Consider the following 16,062-nt stretch of genomic DNA (forward strand, 5'->3'; position numbering starts at 1 on the left):
GCCCGGGAGGAGGCTCCCCGCCGGGCAGCGGGGCCCCGGGGGGGGGGGCTGAGGCCTGGGGGCGGCTCCCCGGGGCTTCACGCACGGCCCCGGGCGCTGCAGAGCCCGGCACCCAGCCCGCCCCTGAGGGTTGCGCTGGCCCACGGGAGCCGCGGGCACCGCGCGAGGTGCGTGTCGGCGGCCGCGCGGCCCGTGAGGGGGGGGGGGCAGTGCGGGGCCGTGCGGGGCGGCGCTGCCGGAGGCGGGGGCGGGCGCGGGGCGGCAGCGCCCCCTGGCGGGGCGGGGCTGTGCTCGGCCGGCGCGGGCTGCGGCGGCGGCTGCGGGAGGAGCGGAGCGGGGAGCAGGCAGCGGAGCGGGGCGGGATGGCGGGAGCCCTGTCGGAGGTGCTGGGCGAGGTGCTGGTGGCCGCGGACGGGGAGGAGGTGGCCGTGTCGGCGCTGGCAGCCCGCGGGGTCTCCTTGGTGGGGCTTTACTTCGGCTGCAGCCTCGGCGGCCCCTGCGCGCAGCTCGGCGCCAGCCTGGCCGCCTTCTACGGGCGCTTCAGGGGGGAGGCGGCGGCGGCCGGCGGGCAGCGCCTCGAGATCGTCTTCGTGTCGGCCGAGCAGGAGCAGCAGCAGTGGCAGGAGGCCGTGCGGGCCATGCCCTGGCTGGCGCTACCCTTCGCCGACAAACACCGCAAGGTGAGACCGCGGGGGCCGGGGGCGCGCCCCGGGCTTTGTCTGGGGGCGGCAGGGCTCGGCCGGGCCCCCCGCCCCCCCATCCCCGCGCCGCCGGGGCGGGTCCCGCGTGGCGGAGGGCGCGTGGCGCGGGGTGGGCGCCTTCCAGAAAGTTCCCGGGGGGGAACCGGGAAAAAGGGGGGTGGGGGGTGTGTGTTATCTGCTGCCGTCCCGCGGGGCGACGCCGCCTCGCCCGGCTCCTCCGGGTCCTGCGCGCCGCAGCGGGGTGGGGAAGCCCCGCACAACTCCGTCCCCCGCTGCGGGTGGGGGGTGAGGGAGGGGGGATACCCCCGGCTTGGGGGTCGCGGTTGCAGCGGGGCGGGCGGAGGGGCGCCCGCTGGCTCCGGCGGGGCCCTCAGAGGAGCGGGGCGGGCAGGCGAGGCCTGTGGGGAACCGCTCCTCCGACCCAAAACCCGGGAGCAGGGCTCCGCTCGGGCGGGCGCCGCTTAGCCTGAGGAAAGCAGGCCTCGACGCAGGCCGTGGACAGGGTCCCCGTGGGGTCCTGCGTGGGTTTGGGGCACAGAAAGGGGCCGTGGCCGCCACCAGCCGTGAGGAGGACATTTGGTGGTTTTGAGGAGCGAGTTGGAGCCCGGCTCCTCTGGGAACTGCTGGCAAAGCTGCCGGGCAAGTTTGGTGTTTCTTTTCGTCTTCGTTTAGCGGCTGGCGTGTTCGATACTTCACAAGTTGCAGCCCCTCATCCGTAGAGTTTAATCAAAAAGACAGATACCAGACAAAAAGCGCTCTGTAAGACCCACGCAGGGATGGCTGTGAGGGACAGGAAGGCAAAGGCTGAGCTTCCAGATCCCAACAAACTCGCAATGTTGGTAGTTTAAAAAAAAACCCAACTCTTTACAAATCTAATCTCTGGAAGCTATTGAGGAAGAATTAAAAAGATGGTGCCCCACAGTGCCATTTCTAAACATCTTTCCGGCGCGCGATTGCGGCCGCTGGTCTGAAAGCAGCGGCAGGCGTTGGCGCTGAGCTGGCGCGTTCTCCGCGGCAGCGGGGATCGGGGCAGTGCCGGTACCTGCGGGGCCGGGGGGTGGCTGAGCCCCCTCAGGCACCCCCCGTGGCTGGGCTCCGTGAGGCTGCGCTGGGATGAGAGGGACCGCTTCTTCCTGAACAGGACTCTGAACCCTCCTCCGCCAGCACTTTGCGCTGTTCCTTAGGCAAAGGAGTCGTTTAAGGAAAAGTCTGTCGTCTTCTGCGCCGTGGGATGTCCCCTCTGCTGAGAAGAGCCGTAGCTAGTTTGAAACTCGGATTCAGCTTTTTTCCCTCGTTTGCTGCAGGTTCTTGTTGCTAAGCCTCCGGTTCTGCAAAAGCTCTTGTGTATTTAATGCTGTACACCTGGATGATGCTGGTAAAGGCCCCCAGTTTGTCCCTTTGAGGTCCAGTCACTTCTAACTGGGAGCTTGCATGAGTGCTCACAGGTTGGGGGCTGAGATCAGTTTCATTATGAAGGGGATTTATAACAGAAGCTTCATCCTTCAGTGAAATTATAGTTTAATTCTAGTTTCTTTAAAACCAAACCCTCTTCCCACAGGGAGTTGAAAAGATTGTGGTTCCAGTTAGCTGGCCATTCCTGTACAGAACATTTCAGATTGTTTAGGTGGTGGGACTTTTGCTTGCCACGTTTGCTTTAAAAATTCCACTGCAATGTAGTTAAATTGTTGGGAAATCATAGAAGTGGAAGGTAGCATTAGTTCTATGTGCAGGCCAATACCTCCATCATTAGATTGCAAGAAAACATGAAATAAAAAGATTATGGGGTCTTAAACTCTTATTCCAAGAAGCCCTGAGTTAAATTCAGGCTTATTTTTGTGTGGAGTGTAAAGTAATTGAAGCTTGTGCTGTATATTTTCAAAACTAAGCAGATGTAATGTGGCTTTGGAGGAAGCTTAATCTATGGATAACAGAGAACCTATTTGTAAGTTATAAGGGCAATTATGTCAGGATATCAGATTTCTAAACAGGAGATTTATAACCTGTAGTTCAGGCACTTAGAAGTTTCCTTGTATAATAGGCTGATTTTTAAATAGTTTAATGACCTGACTCTCCAGAAAAGCACAAACTTTCTATTTTTCAAAAACATGCCAGCAAGACCGGGGGATGTGGAGCATATGTTCAGTACCTCGCGGGCTTAATTTGCTTAAAAACAAAAGCATTAGAAAAATGGAGGCAGTCCTTTTGAGTTATGGTTCCTTTGCACTAAAGGGCTGTTCCTAAACCCTTCACGAGACAAGCCCGAGAGAATTACACAGATTTATGGGAAGAAAGGAATCTTACAGATACAGGCTAGGAATAATAGAGAGAGGTGGGAACATCGGGCTGAGAACTGAACTCTATCCCCAAGCTCTCAGCCCCTGGAGAAGCTGCGGAGCCTCTGTCCTTGTCAGTTGCAGGGCTTGGCTGGGTGATGTTGTGGCCAGCGGGGTCTCGTGTTGGTGACTGCAGGGCTCAGAGACCTTGAGAGGTCCCTTCCAGCCAACACTTCCTGTTGTGGGTTCATTAACTTATCTGCCGAGGTCATGAAAGCTTTGGGGAGAGATGACTTCCTATCCCACGTTGGCTGTAGCATTTCTTTTGTTGCTCAGAATTATTCAATAATACGGCTGTTACGGTCCTAGTTTCCTGCTGAAACATTTATCAGTGTGCACCTTGTCTTTTCTGGTGTACTCTCTATTTTTTTACATTTCTGCCTCTTCCAAACCCCGGGCACTGAATGTTGATGGGTCTGAAAAACCAGGCTCCTTTCTGGGAGTATAGAAAAATTCCCACAGTCCTAAAAGTAAAATACCATCTTACTCTCATGGTTATTGGTGAAAGTAGTATGGGTTGTCAGAGAAAACAGCCACTCTTTGTTGAATGCCTCAGTAACTCAGTAATGCTGGGGTGCAGTTACCAAGGGCATACCGGCCTGTGCGTCTTGCAACAACCAGTTGAATTTGGGTAACTTTAGCATATAGCAATTTCTGTCTCTAAACTAGTAATAAAAGAAAGCAGTACAAGTCAGCAAACATCTGGATATGGGGAAAGCCTTTGATTAATGAGGAGGATGGCATTGTGCCTCCGCCTGAGCCACAGCCAGCTGTATTATTGGTTGTTTTTTTTTTCCAGAACAAAACTATAATGTGCCAAATGTGATTGGAGGCCTTTAACTCCTGATACACATCCCTCAGCTGAGCTGTTCAGCCCCTGATTTGGGTAGCTATTTGCAGCTGTTGATAATTGATTTGTCTTCCGATACTGCCTGGTGTTGCTGAGCAGAACATGGGAGAGATGTTGCTCCCTGTCTTTGTTTTGTTTGGTGTTTTGGTTTAGCATCGCCCTGTTGTTATCTGTTTGGACGAACAGCTGCTTGAGTTCTGGAGGGTTGATTTAATAACAGCTTTAATTCCTGAGTGCTACTAAGAACCTCGGTAATGTAAACAGCCCCCATCTGTCTATGTGCCCTGGTGTCTGCGGGAGCCCACGATGGGGCAGCACCCTCCCCACTGTTGGGAGGATCCCAGACTTCTCCTGGTGAGCTCCAGACCATCTCTGCTGCAGATTCCACCTACACTCTGGGTGAATTTGTGTGTTCTTTAAGGGCTTATATCATGCAGGCTTTTGGAGGAGGGCAGGACCGTGCTGTGTTGCTGTGGTCATCTTGGTCATTTCTGTTAAAAAAGGAAAAAAATTTTAAATCGGCCAGATTCTCCTCGAGTAGGTTCTCTCACATGGGTCCACATAGGAGTGGGAGAACAGAGGGTCAGGGTGCTGGAGGAGAAAAGGCTGCAAGTGGGTCTGCACTGGGAGAGAAGCGGTTTATCTTTTGCTGTTGTTTATTTGCCTTTGTGTTTGTTTTTACTTGTTACTTACTTGGCCCAGTCATCTTCCTCATTCTTTTTAATCTCGACTTTTCTAATTACGCTTACTTGGTGCGTCCACGCAGCGCCACAGTGGTGTAGGGTCTGTGCTCTGCCTCTTGTTTTGTGTTTGCTTTCTGCTGTGTTTATGCATCGGCTTGAGTGTTGCCCAGATGCTTCTTGGGAAGGCAAACCCATTTCCACTGGAGCTGAAATAGTTCTGCTCTGGTTTTAAATAAATGCAGAACATGTTGCTTATGTTTCTGTGGTTATTCAGTCAAGTATCTGAAAACAGTGTGAGGGTCTCTCTTTGCCCACGCTGGTAAATACACTTTGTTTGGGACAAAGTGGTTTTCCCTTATCTTAAAGCAGGATTTGTGTATCCTGCTCTGTGGATTTTCTCCCATGTTCACGTGAAATGTGTCTTTTGCTGAATTGTGTGGCAGAGGCACATGATCTTCTTCCGCATGTGAAGATGATGTCTGTTCTGTCTCACACTAAGGAGAACGGAAGGAGGAAGTTGGTAGTTGTGGATTTTGTTGTGTTTGTGGCTTGAGTGCTATGGTAGGTGATATGAGAGGGATGTGGACAGAATAACACCTGGGAGTATGTCTTCCTCGGCACCACGAGTAAAACTGGCCTTAAGATCAATGGGTAAAATGTGACCAACCTCTTGCTTGTTTGCAGATATCTCTGTGAAGTATTTTACAACAAATACCCCCTCTTTTTTTAATGTTTTCTCCTCCCCGCCCACCTTGCCCAGTAAAGGGCTTTTTCTTTCCCAGTGCTTAAAAAGATCATCTACTGTAGGAGCCTTTCCTAGTAAGATGCTGGCTACTAGTTTTGTAGGTAGAGTTCATGCAAGAAATGGTGGGGAGGAGGTAGGAATGTCATTAAATTAGACTGTACACAGCTTCTTTTTTGGGGGAAAAACCCCTCAAAACCTTGATTAAAGTTTAAGATACACCCTGATTTTCAGGGACTCGTAACTTTTCTGTTTGAAATTGCCATCTGCTGAGATCTGGGAGGCAAGTGGTCAGCACAGATGTAGGATTTGTCTAACAGAGAATTTTGTAGATCACTTGAAGCAGCTTTTGAGTTTCATAATATAAAAGTATCTAGGTAATCACTTTCAGCTGTATTCCTGACTTTGTATTTCTGGGCTGGGAATGTATATGAAATCTTTGGCTCACAGAGATGTAGATTTGAAAAATGTGGTCTTTTCATGATACAAGGCTATTGAGTAAGAAGCAAAGCATTAGCAGCACCAACCAGTTCTTTGTTTGCTTTGAAACTTGCTGGTTCTGAAACATAAGAATGGGAGATCTATGAAAGGAGCAGAGGGAAGCCTGGGTGCTGTTTTTCATTGTGGCATCTTAATCCAGATGTTGAAATGAAAACGTTCATTTAAAAATGCATGGTTGACAATTTCATTTGTTACTCTCAGGTTGCAGGACTAAGCAAAGCAACTTTACTTTTTAAAGTAATCAGTGCCGAGTTCTTCTCCAAAAATGAATTCTTTTAGGAGCTGAACATGTAACAGCTTTACAAAAGTACAAAAAATAGAGTGATTTTCTGTGTGATTTTAGAGAGGTACAACAGTGAACTTCAATTATGACTGTGAGGAATAAGCTATTCCGTATTTCTACATCATGTGGACAACACGGAAGGCTAAACCTTCTGTAATTCTTGTGTTGATGCTGTTTTTCCACATTTCTGAGTAGGTTTTATAGAGCTTTGCAGTGACCCTCCATACAATTAGCAGTCGTGGCTCATGCCAAGACCGTAATCCTTCAGTGAAATCCCAGGCAGTGTTCACTGCTAGCAGTAGATGCAAGTCAGGGCTGTGCATTGCCCCGCAATAGTTGCAAAAACATCACTGATGTCCTTGGAGGTTGGATGTCCCCATACATCCGAACTGTGGCCTGCCCGAGTGCTTTCTCCAGGAGAGAATTAGTATTTTAAGGGTCTTGCAGATGTGCCATCTGCCATGTGGTTTATTGCATCCCGTCAATCGGTAACTGCCCACGTTTGAGGGCCAGCCCTGAAAGTCCTTGGGGCATCTTTCCATCCTCAAATCCTCCCAGCTCCACGGTGGGGAGAAGCAGTGTGAGCTTTTGCTGCTCACACACGGCTGGGTCTTGCACTGGGCTCTGCAAGTCCTGTCCCAAAAGCTGACATCAGGTTTGCATTGCCTTTGGATGGTGGCTTCTTCAAGCGGTTTGATAACATTTTCATTTGAAACGCAACAAGCTGCCTCCTTAATGCTGGAAACGATACTTTTGTACCATTGCCTATAAGTACTTTCTATAGGTATTTCTTAGTGCTGGGAAGGTTTGCATGAAATTCGTTGTGGCTTCATTGTTAGCAGGTACGGGTTCTGAGAGAGTCCAGGGGGTTTTGAAGTTGGAGGTTTTTTGATCCTTTCTCACGGACATACTTTCAGTGTTTCAAAGCGGTGTATGGTAGGGTTAGCTCATGCAGCTGGGGTAGGGTTTCACTTCTCCTGAATTGCATCTGGGTAGAGCTCTCTGTTTTGCATTCCTGTTTTTTTCAGCAACGCTCCCAGCATGGAAGTAGGGGTATGGTTTTAATCTAAGCCAAGTCAGAAGATACTGCACTACTTGGTGATCAGACCAGGGGGATTCTTGCACCAGCCCCATGCACGCTCCTCCCCGACAAGGTAGATTCAACATGGCGATTGTCTGCTCCTCATTGCTAGAGTTTTGATGTAAAATGTAGTGATACAGGGAAACGGAGAGGATATGAGAGGCTGTGATGCAGTGGGCTGAACTCTAAATTCACGAAAACAAGTTTGAGCAGTGCTTGCCTGAGCATTTGCTTGGTGAGAAGCTCGTTGGTGCGTGCAGATTGCTGCCTCCTCCTCCTTTCTTCTTCCCCTCCCACTTTTTATCAGGGAAACAAGTTCCAAGCAAAATATTCCAAAGTGATATTTAATTACTCTTTAAAATGCAACTATTTGTCTTATCAGCCATGTGGATTTCTGTTTGCTGCTTTGATTTGACAGTTAGTAGTTTGTCATTTTTAAAAAGCTTACACACGCCAGGAATCTGTGATTTTTTAGGCTTTTGAAAGTAGAGATGTTGAATTAACTGTGGCTTTGAACTACGCACGGATAATTTCGGGCCCCCCGCTTTCAGCAAATAACAAGCTGACTCGTGAGCTTTCAGGCTGGGTTGAATACCGAATTATCACAAATTCATAGCTGTGTGTCTCCTCTAAACTGGTTCCATGGCACATCACAGCAGAACGCACAGTAGATTGGAAACGCTTTTCCGGACAGATCACTTTGTGCTCATGCCATGTCCAGATAATAGCATTTAAGAAAGGGGGGGAGTAATGCCAGCATGGGGAGGGTGCTGGGATTCATTGTGACTTGGACTTTGTGCGCATTAATTCCCCTCCGTTCCCAGGGTAGGAGCCCCAGCTGAGGACCAGGGGGTGTTCAGCTGGGGGAGAGGGCTTTCGCCCAGTCCTGCCTTGATGTACCTCTGCAGGGCAGCTTCCTCCGTGCTGGCTGGGGCCGCTGCTTCTCTGCTGAGGTGAAAAATACAATTAGAGTTAAATCTGTGGGTCGTAAGGTAAAGACATGGCCAGCGGAGAAACTGGGAGAGGGATGAGTTGACAAGTAAGTAAAAAGACATATTAAATTCTCTCATGGGAAAGTGAATTATGTAAGTATTTCAGATTACAATATGAGCATCTTGTGTGATAGCTGATTGCGTTTTATCATCTCAGTTTTCCGAAGAAAATGTAGTGTCTTATTGATTTGGCTTAGAGGACACACAATTAATGGAAGGGTGGAACTAAAAAGATGCAGGAATGGTTTCTGCATACTCTCACGTCTGTCTTTCAACACTGTGAACAATTGCAACTGACAATTAATATGTAAAGAATTTGCGGTCTTTATTTAGTGCTAGTGAGTGACTGCTTCAGTTGCGTCAGGGCATTAGCTGAGCTTTTGCAACATGATCAGACCCCGCTTGGAGCCCAGCAAGCCCCTCTGGCTGCAAAACAAAGTGATGGGAGGCACAGGGGAGCCGGCTCCCTGCCCGAGCAGGGGGGTGAGCGCTGGGCACAGAGCCTAAACTGTGGGGAGAATCTGCTCCATAAAGGATGCACTTCAAATGATAAGTGCCATCGCATCTGCAGAGACCAGGAATGGTGCATGGGGCAGGGGAGATCATCTTCATCAGGGTCAGAGGGAAGTCGGGGCAGAGCAAACCTGGAAGCTGAAGGCCTGTAATGAGGAAGGCTACGTGGTGCTGCCAGGGGCAGGGCTCGACAGCCTTTTCAGCCAGACAAAGTGCTGTAGCAGCAGGGTGGTGTGAGAGGTTGTTGTGTGTGTTTTTGCACCCATGAAGGTCTGCAGTGGTTGAAGCTGTCCTGCCCAGCCAGGGAGAGAAACTCCAGGACCCTTCAGCAACATTTTGTCTGTCTTTGCAACTGTGGCTAAATCAAACCTGACTTTAAAATATTTTAATGGAGAAAAGGTGCAAAGGTCCCTGTGTAAAATGAATTTGCCAAGAGTTACCAGATTTTTATTTCATATCTGAGGTATAAAAAGTAGCTGGTGGCATCCTCAGATGTGAGTGGGGGCTCGGTATGGCTGGCCCCGGGGAGGGGGTGGCAGCCAGCGCAGGGGGTCAGATCCTGCCGAGAGGCATCTCTGCGAGGCTGGGCTTTGACAGCTGAGAAGGGAGCATTGTTTTATGTTTCAGTGCAAGTATTTAAGAATCTGGGTGAGAATTAGGTAATGTTTGCAGAAGAGGGTAGAAGGCAACTGAAATGAATTGCAACTGCATGAGTGAGCCGAAGAGAGAAATTCTAGTTCTCCCCTGTTCCCAAGAGATTCCCACTGGAGAGATGAAGTCATAGCTATTACTTCATTAGCGTTAACTCAGGACGCTGACAAATGAGCCCTCTTGATTCGTGCCGGGCTGGTTGAAGAGAACACTGCTCCGGCTCTCGCCCCGTGCCTCGGCAGTCGCTGCCCTTGCCGTGGTGTTGGCAGAAGCACACGCCAACTCCCCAGCCGCGCTGATTCAGCTCAGCGTTTTCTTTTGAACTGCCACCGCATCGTGCCGCGTGCCAGCTCCAAGTTGGCTTTTATAAATCCTGCTGTGCAGAAGGCAGCCGCCAAGGGATGGGCGGGCAGGCGAGTACGAGCAGCAGCCTTGCACTTGCCAGAACTTCTCCATCAACGCCCCAGCCCTTGCCCAGCGCGGGGAGCGTTAATGGTACCCAGCGGTCCAAGCCCCACTTCCAGAGCAAACAGACTGGTGTAGGATCTCACCCTCGCAACTCGCAGCATTGCTGTGGGAGTCCCGTTTGGAAAAAGTGTGAAATTTATTGTAATACGCGCTGAGGATCTTATGGCGGATCCGAGCTGCTAACTCCTCTAAACCTGAGCCCGCAGCTTCATTGACAGGGCCTCTCACTTTGCTCTGCTCCAAGCTTATGGTTTCACTGCTCCAATATTTTTCCATACATGGAAGCATTCCTGCCCCAGCCTGGGCTAATCCTGACATGCCACTGCATCTGGATGTTAGCTCATTTCTCGCAGCTGACACTGTGCAAAGGCAGATGTCTGAACTTACTTTTGTCTAAACAGATTTAATTCAACCAGCAAAAGTCTCACCCCATAGGTAAGCTGGGGCGGCGGGGGGGTAGTGGTTTTCCATTTTACTGACCTCCCAGGGCTGCTAGGTGGATGACTTGGTCCCCGGTAATGCTGTGCTTTGGAAATGCTTGGTATTTAAATTGCAAAGGGTAGAAATAATGTTTTTGTGTCTCCAGCATGAGCCAAACCCATCTCCCTGCTGTGGCTCAGCAGAGAGGAGCCCCTGTCTGCCCATCCTGTGCTGATGCTGTGCGCTCCTGGCCTCTCCCCTCTGCTCTGATGGCTCTTGAGAGGCTCCGTGCCATTTGGGGTGTAAACAGTAGCTTGGTGAGGCTGGGACTGCCGTGCTCTGGCAGTTGAGCCGAATGCCTTGGTTGTACGGGAGAAGGAGATGCTTGTGCTGGTGAGCTGCTGTTTGAGCTGGGGACCTGTTCATAATCCCTTTCTTGCTGGGGCGGCTTGTAAGTTTTAATTAAATGTCTATAAGGTGCTCTGCGATCCTCTGCTGAAAGGCCCTGTTTAAGGGCAAAGCCTTTGTGAAAAAACCTAGAGACCTTTTCCACATATCAGGAAAGAGTTTGAGGTAAAACTGCGAGACCCAAGCAGTTGTATCTGAACAGATGTTGGTTTTCCCTGTCTTTGATAGCTCAAAAAGATTATTCTGCCTCTCCAAAAAAAAGGAGGAGAAACACACTGATTTTATTAGCATTGCCAGGGTTCTCAGCTCCATCCCCTCCTACTCGCTGCTAGTTAAAAGGTTGCATGGAGAGTTTTGGTTGTGGGCTCCACTGTCGCATTTGCAGGTCAGCATCCACTTGCCCGGCCCCTTGTTGGGGGTCCTGGGCGAGGGAGCGCATCCCTGTTTGTCTTCTCTTCACTTGGCTCCTCCTGTTGTGTGCAGGAATAAAGTGACTTGAACTCACCCAGGAGGAAGACAGCAGGGGTGAAACTGGTTTCAAATGACCCAAGCTGCATGATGGTGCGGGAAGGAGAAGACAATTTCCAGGTTTGCTGTTGGAGCTGTGAAGCAAATGAGACCTCCTTTGCGTGACTCTTTCAGCCCCTGAGGAGTGAGTGAATCCAAGAGCCCGCAGGTGCCTCCAGCCCCGCTGAGGGACCCCTCCTCCCTCCGTTTGCCCCTCTGAATGCAGCCTGGGGCCTGGGCGACAGCAGTGCTGTGGTCCTTGCACATGTACTTGGGTATCATGGGATTTCGGCATGGGATAGATCATCAGGGCGTTAGAAATGTTGTTTATTTTTTCCCCAAGTTTTTCGGGCTTCTGCTCTGTCACTCTCAGAGTGAATGGAAGAGCACCAGGCTACAAATCCTGCCCTGCAAGTACTGCCTGGGTGTTTAGATTGCAGGAATGCACTTCTTTTATTAACTGATAGCTGGTGTTTTGAGAGAGGGCAGGGAGCTGTGCTTATTTCCTTCTGAGAGGCTGATGACTCTACAAGCTTATTTTTTAGGGTGCTGCCTTTTAAATGATGGTTTGTGGCTATAAGGCAGAGGTCGCATTGCTGTTACATTACAGGCTGCTTCTAACGAGCTCTTCCCTGTGATCTCTGTGCTCAGGAGCTTTGCAAATGGCTATATGTGTTATAGGGAAGTCCTGCTGTCTTTGTCCAACAGGCAGGGAAACTGAGGCGAGAGGGGGCTGGATGAGTGACCAGAGCGGGGCTCTGCAGCTGATACCACTGGGATTTCCTGGTCCCAGCACGCCCGTCACCTGGGAGCAGCCCAGTTTCACCAGCCCCACGCAGCATGTGCACTTGAGCCCTCGGGTTGTGCTCAGCTTCCCTGCCCGCTGCTGCGTCAGCCGTTGCCCCCCGCTGCTGCCGCCGCCGTCGTGCCGTGCGCTTCCAAAATCGGTTTGTTCAGGGTTAGAAAAGGCACATTTTTCTGTCCGAAGCGCTGGATTTCACAGAAACAGAAGGGGAAAGGTCTGAATGCCTGCAGCTTGATCTTCTAATCTGAAAGCATGGGAAGTTTTTCAGAGGAAGATTTGCTGCCCAGCTTTCTCAATGCAAGTTTGCACAAATACATCTTATTCCTACAGTGCATTGTAGCAGCTGGATGCCTCCCACCAAGATTACTGCTTTTTCGGTCTTTCATTTTGGCAGAGACACACAGCAATAAATTAAATGAGATGGGGAGTTTCAGAGAGTAGTACAGATGGTGGGAAACAGAGGGCAGGGGCTACTTAAGTGCTAACGTATGGCACAGCTTTGACTCCTTACTTTTTTTAAAGGAATGGAAAAAGCTATGGGCTGCCCTGCTGGCAATTTTGCCTCCCCCTTGTCTTCAAGACCTGCAGGCCACCTCTATTGCAGTGCTTTCCTGGCGGTCAAGAAAGGAGCACCCTGTGCGTGCTTCTGCCTGCTGGCACAGCGATATTCTCCATGCCTCTCTGTCCTCTTCGAGCCTGATCCTGGCTCGCTGCGTGCTTGGGTGCTTGTTGTCTTTGGTTTTCTGCTTTCCTGGCAAATGCTGGGAAAGCCTGTTAAATGAGATTTCTTGACTCTTTCTGAGTCTTTCACTTTTTTCCTTGTTAGAACTGACCTGTTTTAGGTTTTGTTTAGCAGTGGGGGTTCAAGTGGAATGATTTCATTCCCTTATCCACCTCCGTCCACATTAATTTGCTGCCTCCCGACTGATGGTTTAATTATTGTGTGTGACAGGAGCATCCAGGGCCCCACTTGGCAGAAGGTGTTTATCACTTAGGTGGTGCGCAAAGTAGATGTCTGCTGCCCTCGTCGCTCCCAGGACTAGTTTTTGCCTAGAGAGGCAGTTTTCAAGCCAGTTAATTGCCATGTTGTGAAGCAGAAGAGTAGGTGGCTGTCCCTGCCTTTCCCTGTGGGTACGTCCCTGCTGGCTGTGTGGGGCCAGTGGCTCTTGAGGTGGAAAAATGGTGACGTGGTAGGTTGGGGAGAACCTCCTAGGTTGGGAAGAGCTGTCTCACAGAGGGATGGTGAGGGTAGGAGAAGGAGGCGGAGGGGTTGGGGGGGAGGATGGATGGAGAGAGGCGCGAGGACCAGGCTGGAGCGGGGAGCAGTGCCTCACCTGGAAAGTCACTTTGCTCCACACAGCCCAGCTTTGTATCATAGGAAGGCTCCAGATTTTACTCCATTTTAAAATTGAAACGCCCTGCGAGCCCTGCATGTTTTATGTTGCTTTTTGGCTCGGGTTGGTGAGCGGCGGCCCTGCGTTGGGCCGCATCCAGCGTCCTGGTTTTGATGTTTGTCTCCATGAGGATTTGCTGCAGTCTTCACAGCTGGAAAAGTGGAGTTGTCTGCATAAAACCCAGTAACTCTCCAGGTTAAGAGGCCACCAAATACCACCTCTGTCTGTGGCCGTCCCTCTGATTATTAAAATAATAACCGCAGGCAGAGCTCATGGCCCTGCTGGCGGCTCAGGATCTGTTGTGCTGGGCCCTGTTCAGGCAACCACATAAGAAAGAGGTGGTCCTTACCCTGCAGTTGGTTATCAGAGGAAACGTCCCCCTCGTGCTGTGGGGAGAGGGTGGGTGCCTCATGAGCAGTGACAAGCCAGGCTGGCGGAGATGCCTCCCGCCTTGTGGGCACAGAGGTTTGGGATCTGGACAGGGAAGGCAAGCAGAGACCTCCTCCATGGCTGTGCCCTATGTGAGGTGATGCTGGCTCCGAGCTTGCAGAGCCCTTCCCTGCCAGTGGCTGGTCCTTAGTGTTGTCCTTGTGGCTGCTTCTGCCTGGTGGCTTGGCAGGAGCCCTGGTCGTGCTTGTTTGCCCCGTGGCTGCCACAGTTGCCCATCTCTTCTCCGCAGCAGCTGGAGGTCCATCCATGCAATTACAAAGGTGTGCTGCTGGCCTTCACACCGAGATCTGGGAATCTCACCTCCCAATAAGGCAAAAGTGTTTATTCTGGCCAAACTTGTGCAGCTGGTATGTGCTAGGCTGCTCGGAGCAGAGAGGACCAAAGCATTTGGGCTGAAGTTTGTCACTGGGATTCGGTCACTGTCCCAAACCAACTGCCCGGTTTGGGTCAGCAGGTTAAACCAGTATTAAAACACGCTGAAAGCTTGGGAATGGGTGTCTGCCTGCCCGGTTACAGGGATGCCCATCACCCTGATGTCAGTGCACTGAGTTCGTGCACCTCTTTTCTGAGTTGGTGATGGTGCTTTTTCTTCCCAAGGTCTGAAATTGAGATGTGATTTACATGTGGCGTGTGGTTGGGGGAGAATAAGTCACACAAAAGCGGTGGCTGCCATCTCTGGCTGAGTGCGCCTCCGACTGCTTCCTCCCTCAGCTCTTGAGAGCCGGAGTGAGGATTATCCAGAACAAATCCTGTTACCCAGCCGCTTCTGTGGCGGAGACCTGCTGGGTGCAGGGATGAACCCCTCCTCACCACAGCACCCCCCAGCAGCAAAGCAGTCACAGGACAGGAGTGCCCCACAGGACATAAATCACATCGCTGTTTGCAGATGATGTCACGGGTAAAGATGAGGGATTTTTAGGGTTTCTTTGCCAGAAAGTGGCAGTGTTGATTGCCAGGCTTAGTAGTGAAGAATTTGAAGTTGTGATTCATCCCTCAATCCACATCTTAAGTATGCAGTGGTAAAGCTAGGAAAATCTGTGTATGTATAAAGTGCTTCCTCTTAGGCAGCTGAGAAACCCTTAGGTGCAGCAGTTATTATTTTACTTAATTGGGATTGAAATAGGAAATGCTCAGAACGTGCCAGCTCCTGTCTGTTATGGGGAAAACTCAATTGCTTGATAGAAATGTCTTTTCATCCTGCCACACTGAAGAGAAAATAAGATCAAATCTATTGAAAATAAAGTCTCCTGACTTTTTTTTATCTGCTCAGTGGTTGAGGCCTGTGGAGGTGGCTCGGCACAGGTGGTTCTCAGTGAGGATGTACATTTGAGAGGCAGCTCCTGAGAAGGAAAGTGGTTCTTTGGTGATGCTCAGCCTTCTGGTATTTAGTTTGATCTTTCACTTTTTAATTACTCCAGCAATTAGCGCAGTTACAGATTATGCCTTGCCTTTGCTGTTCTTGTATGTGCTTCTTGCACGGCATTTGCTGGCCCTGAGGATAAACAAACCTTGTGCAAATGCACATGCCAGCACTGAAAAGGCATTGGTATGTGTTTGTGAATCATCATCCGTGTGGATGTTTTCTCTGAACCTCTGCAGCTGGTGAGGTGGTGCCTGGCTCCGAGCAGCTCATGCGCAGGGTGGTGCTTTGCCTGTGCTGCCTGTGTCCACCTACAGCCGCTTAGTGACATACAAATGAGGGGCAAAGGGAAGCTGTGCCTGCTGTTTTCTTCCACTTGTTAAATAATTATAATCAGCCTTGCAGTCGTTGAAGACCAGACAGATCCTACCGGTGACGCCTGGGGTTTTGGTGCAGCAGGCTCTTCGCCAGAGGGATGCTGAGAATGTGAACCCTGTAAAAAGAAATGAAACTCGTTCTGTGGCTGAGCGAATTAGACACTGTGCCACAGAGGTGGAAGAGGAAAACCCCTGCCTCCCATGAGCTTGGGCGATCGCTTTTGTCACAGTTTTGTTTTTCTCTGCCAAGACTAGCAGCCTTCTCTTCGTTCAGAGCTTCAAGCTATATGACCCAGTGTATAATTCCCACGGAGAGTACATCACGCTGACACAAAGCTGCCAGACACCTTCTGATTTCAAAGTTGGGAACTGCCATTTACTCACACATTTTCAGTGTTTCTTGTTTTTGCTGGTGAAAGAAATGGATATTGATGTGAGCAGTGCCTGCTGCAGCACAGAGCCTGTCCTTCAGCTAATGGGTGAATGAACAGTCTCACTCCAGCTTCTCTGCTAAGAGCCGCTGAAGAACACCGCAGGGTTTTT

At 50.6% G+C, this 16,062-nt stretch overlaps 1 protein-coding gene across 1 annotated transcript in view; it reads left to right on the forward strand.

Moving 5' to 3' along the window:
• The first annotated feature begins 308 nt into the window (after positions 1–308).
• The window catches only part of NXN (nucleoredoxin), a 54,155-nt gene continuing 38,401 nt past the window's right edge, over positions 309–16,062 (forward strand). The window contains exon 1 of the mRNA XM_064468020.1: positions 309–680. Within this exon, the coding sequence (XP_064324090.1) occupies positions 363–680 (318 nt within the window). The 5' untranslated portion in view covers positions 309–362. The remainder of the gene's footprint in view (positions 681–16,062) is intronic.

This window comes from Phalacrocorax carbo, chromosome 17 (genome assembly GCF_963921805.1).
Source record: "Phalacrocorax carbo chromosome 17, bPhaCar2.1, whole genome shotgun sequence".
NCBI classification, from domain to species: Eukaryota; Metazoa; Chordata; class Aves; order Suliformes; family Phalacrocoracidae; genus Phalacrocorax; species Phalacrocorax carbo.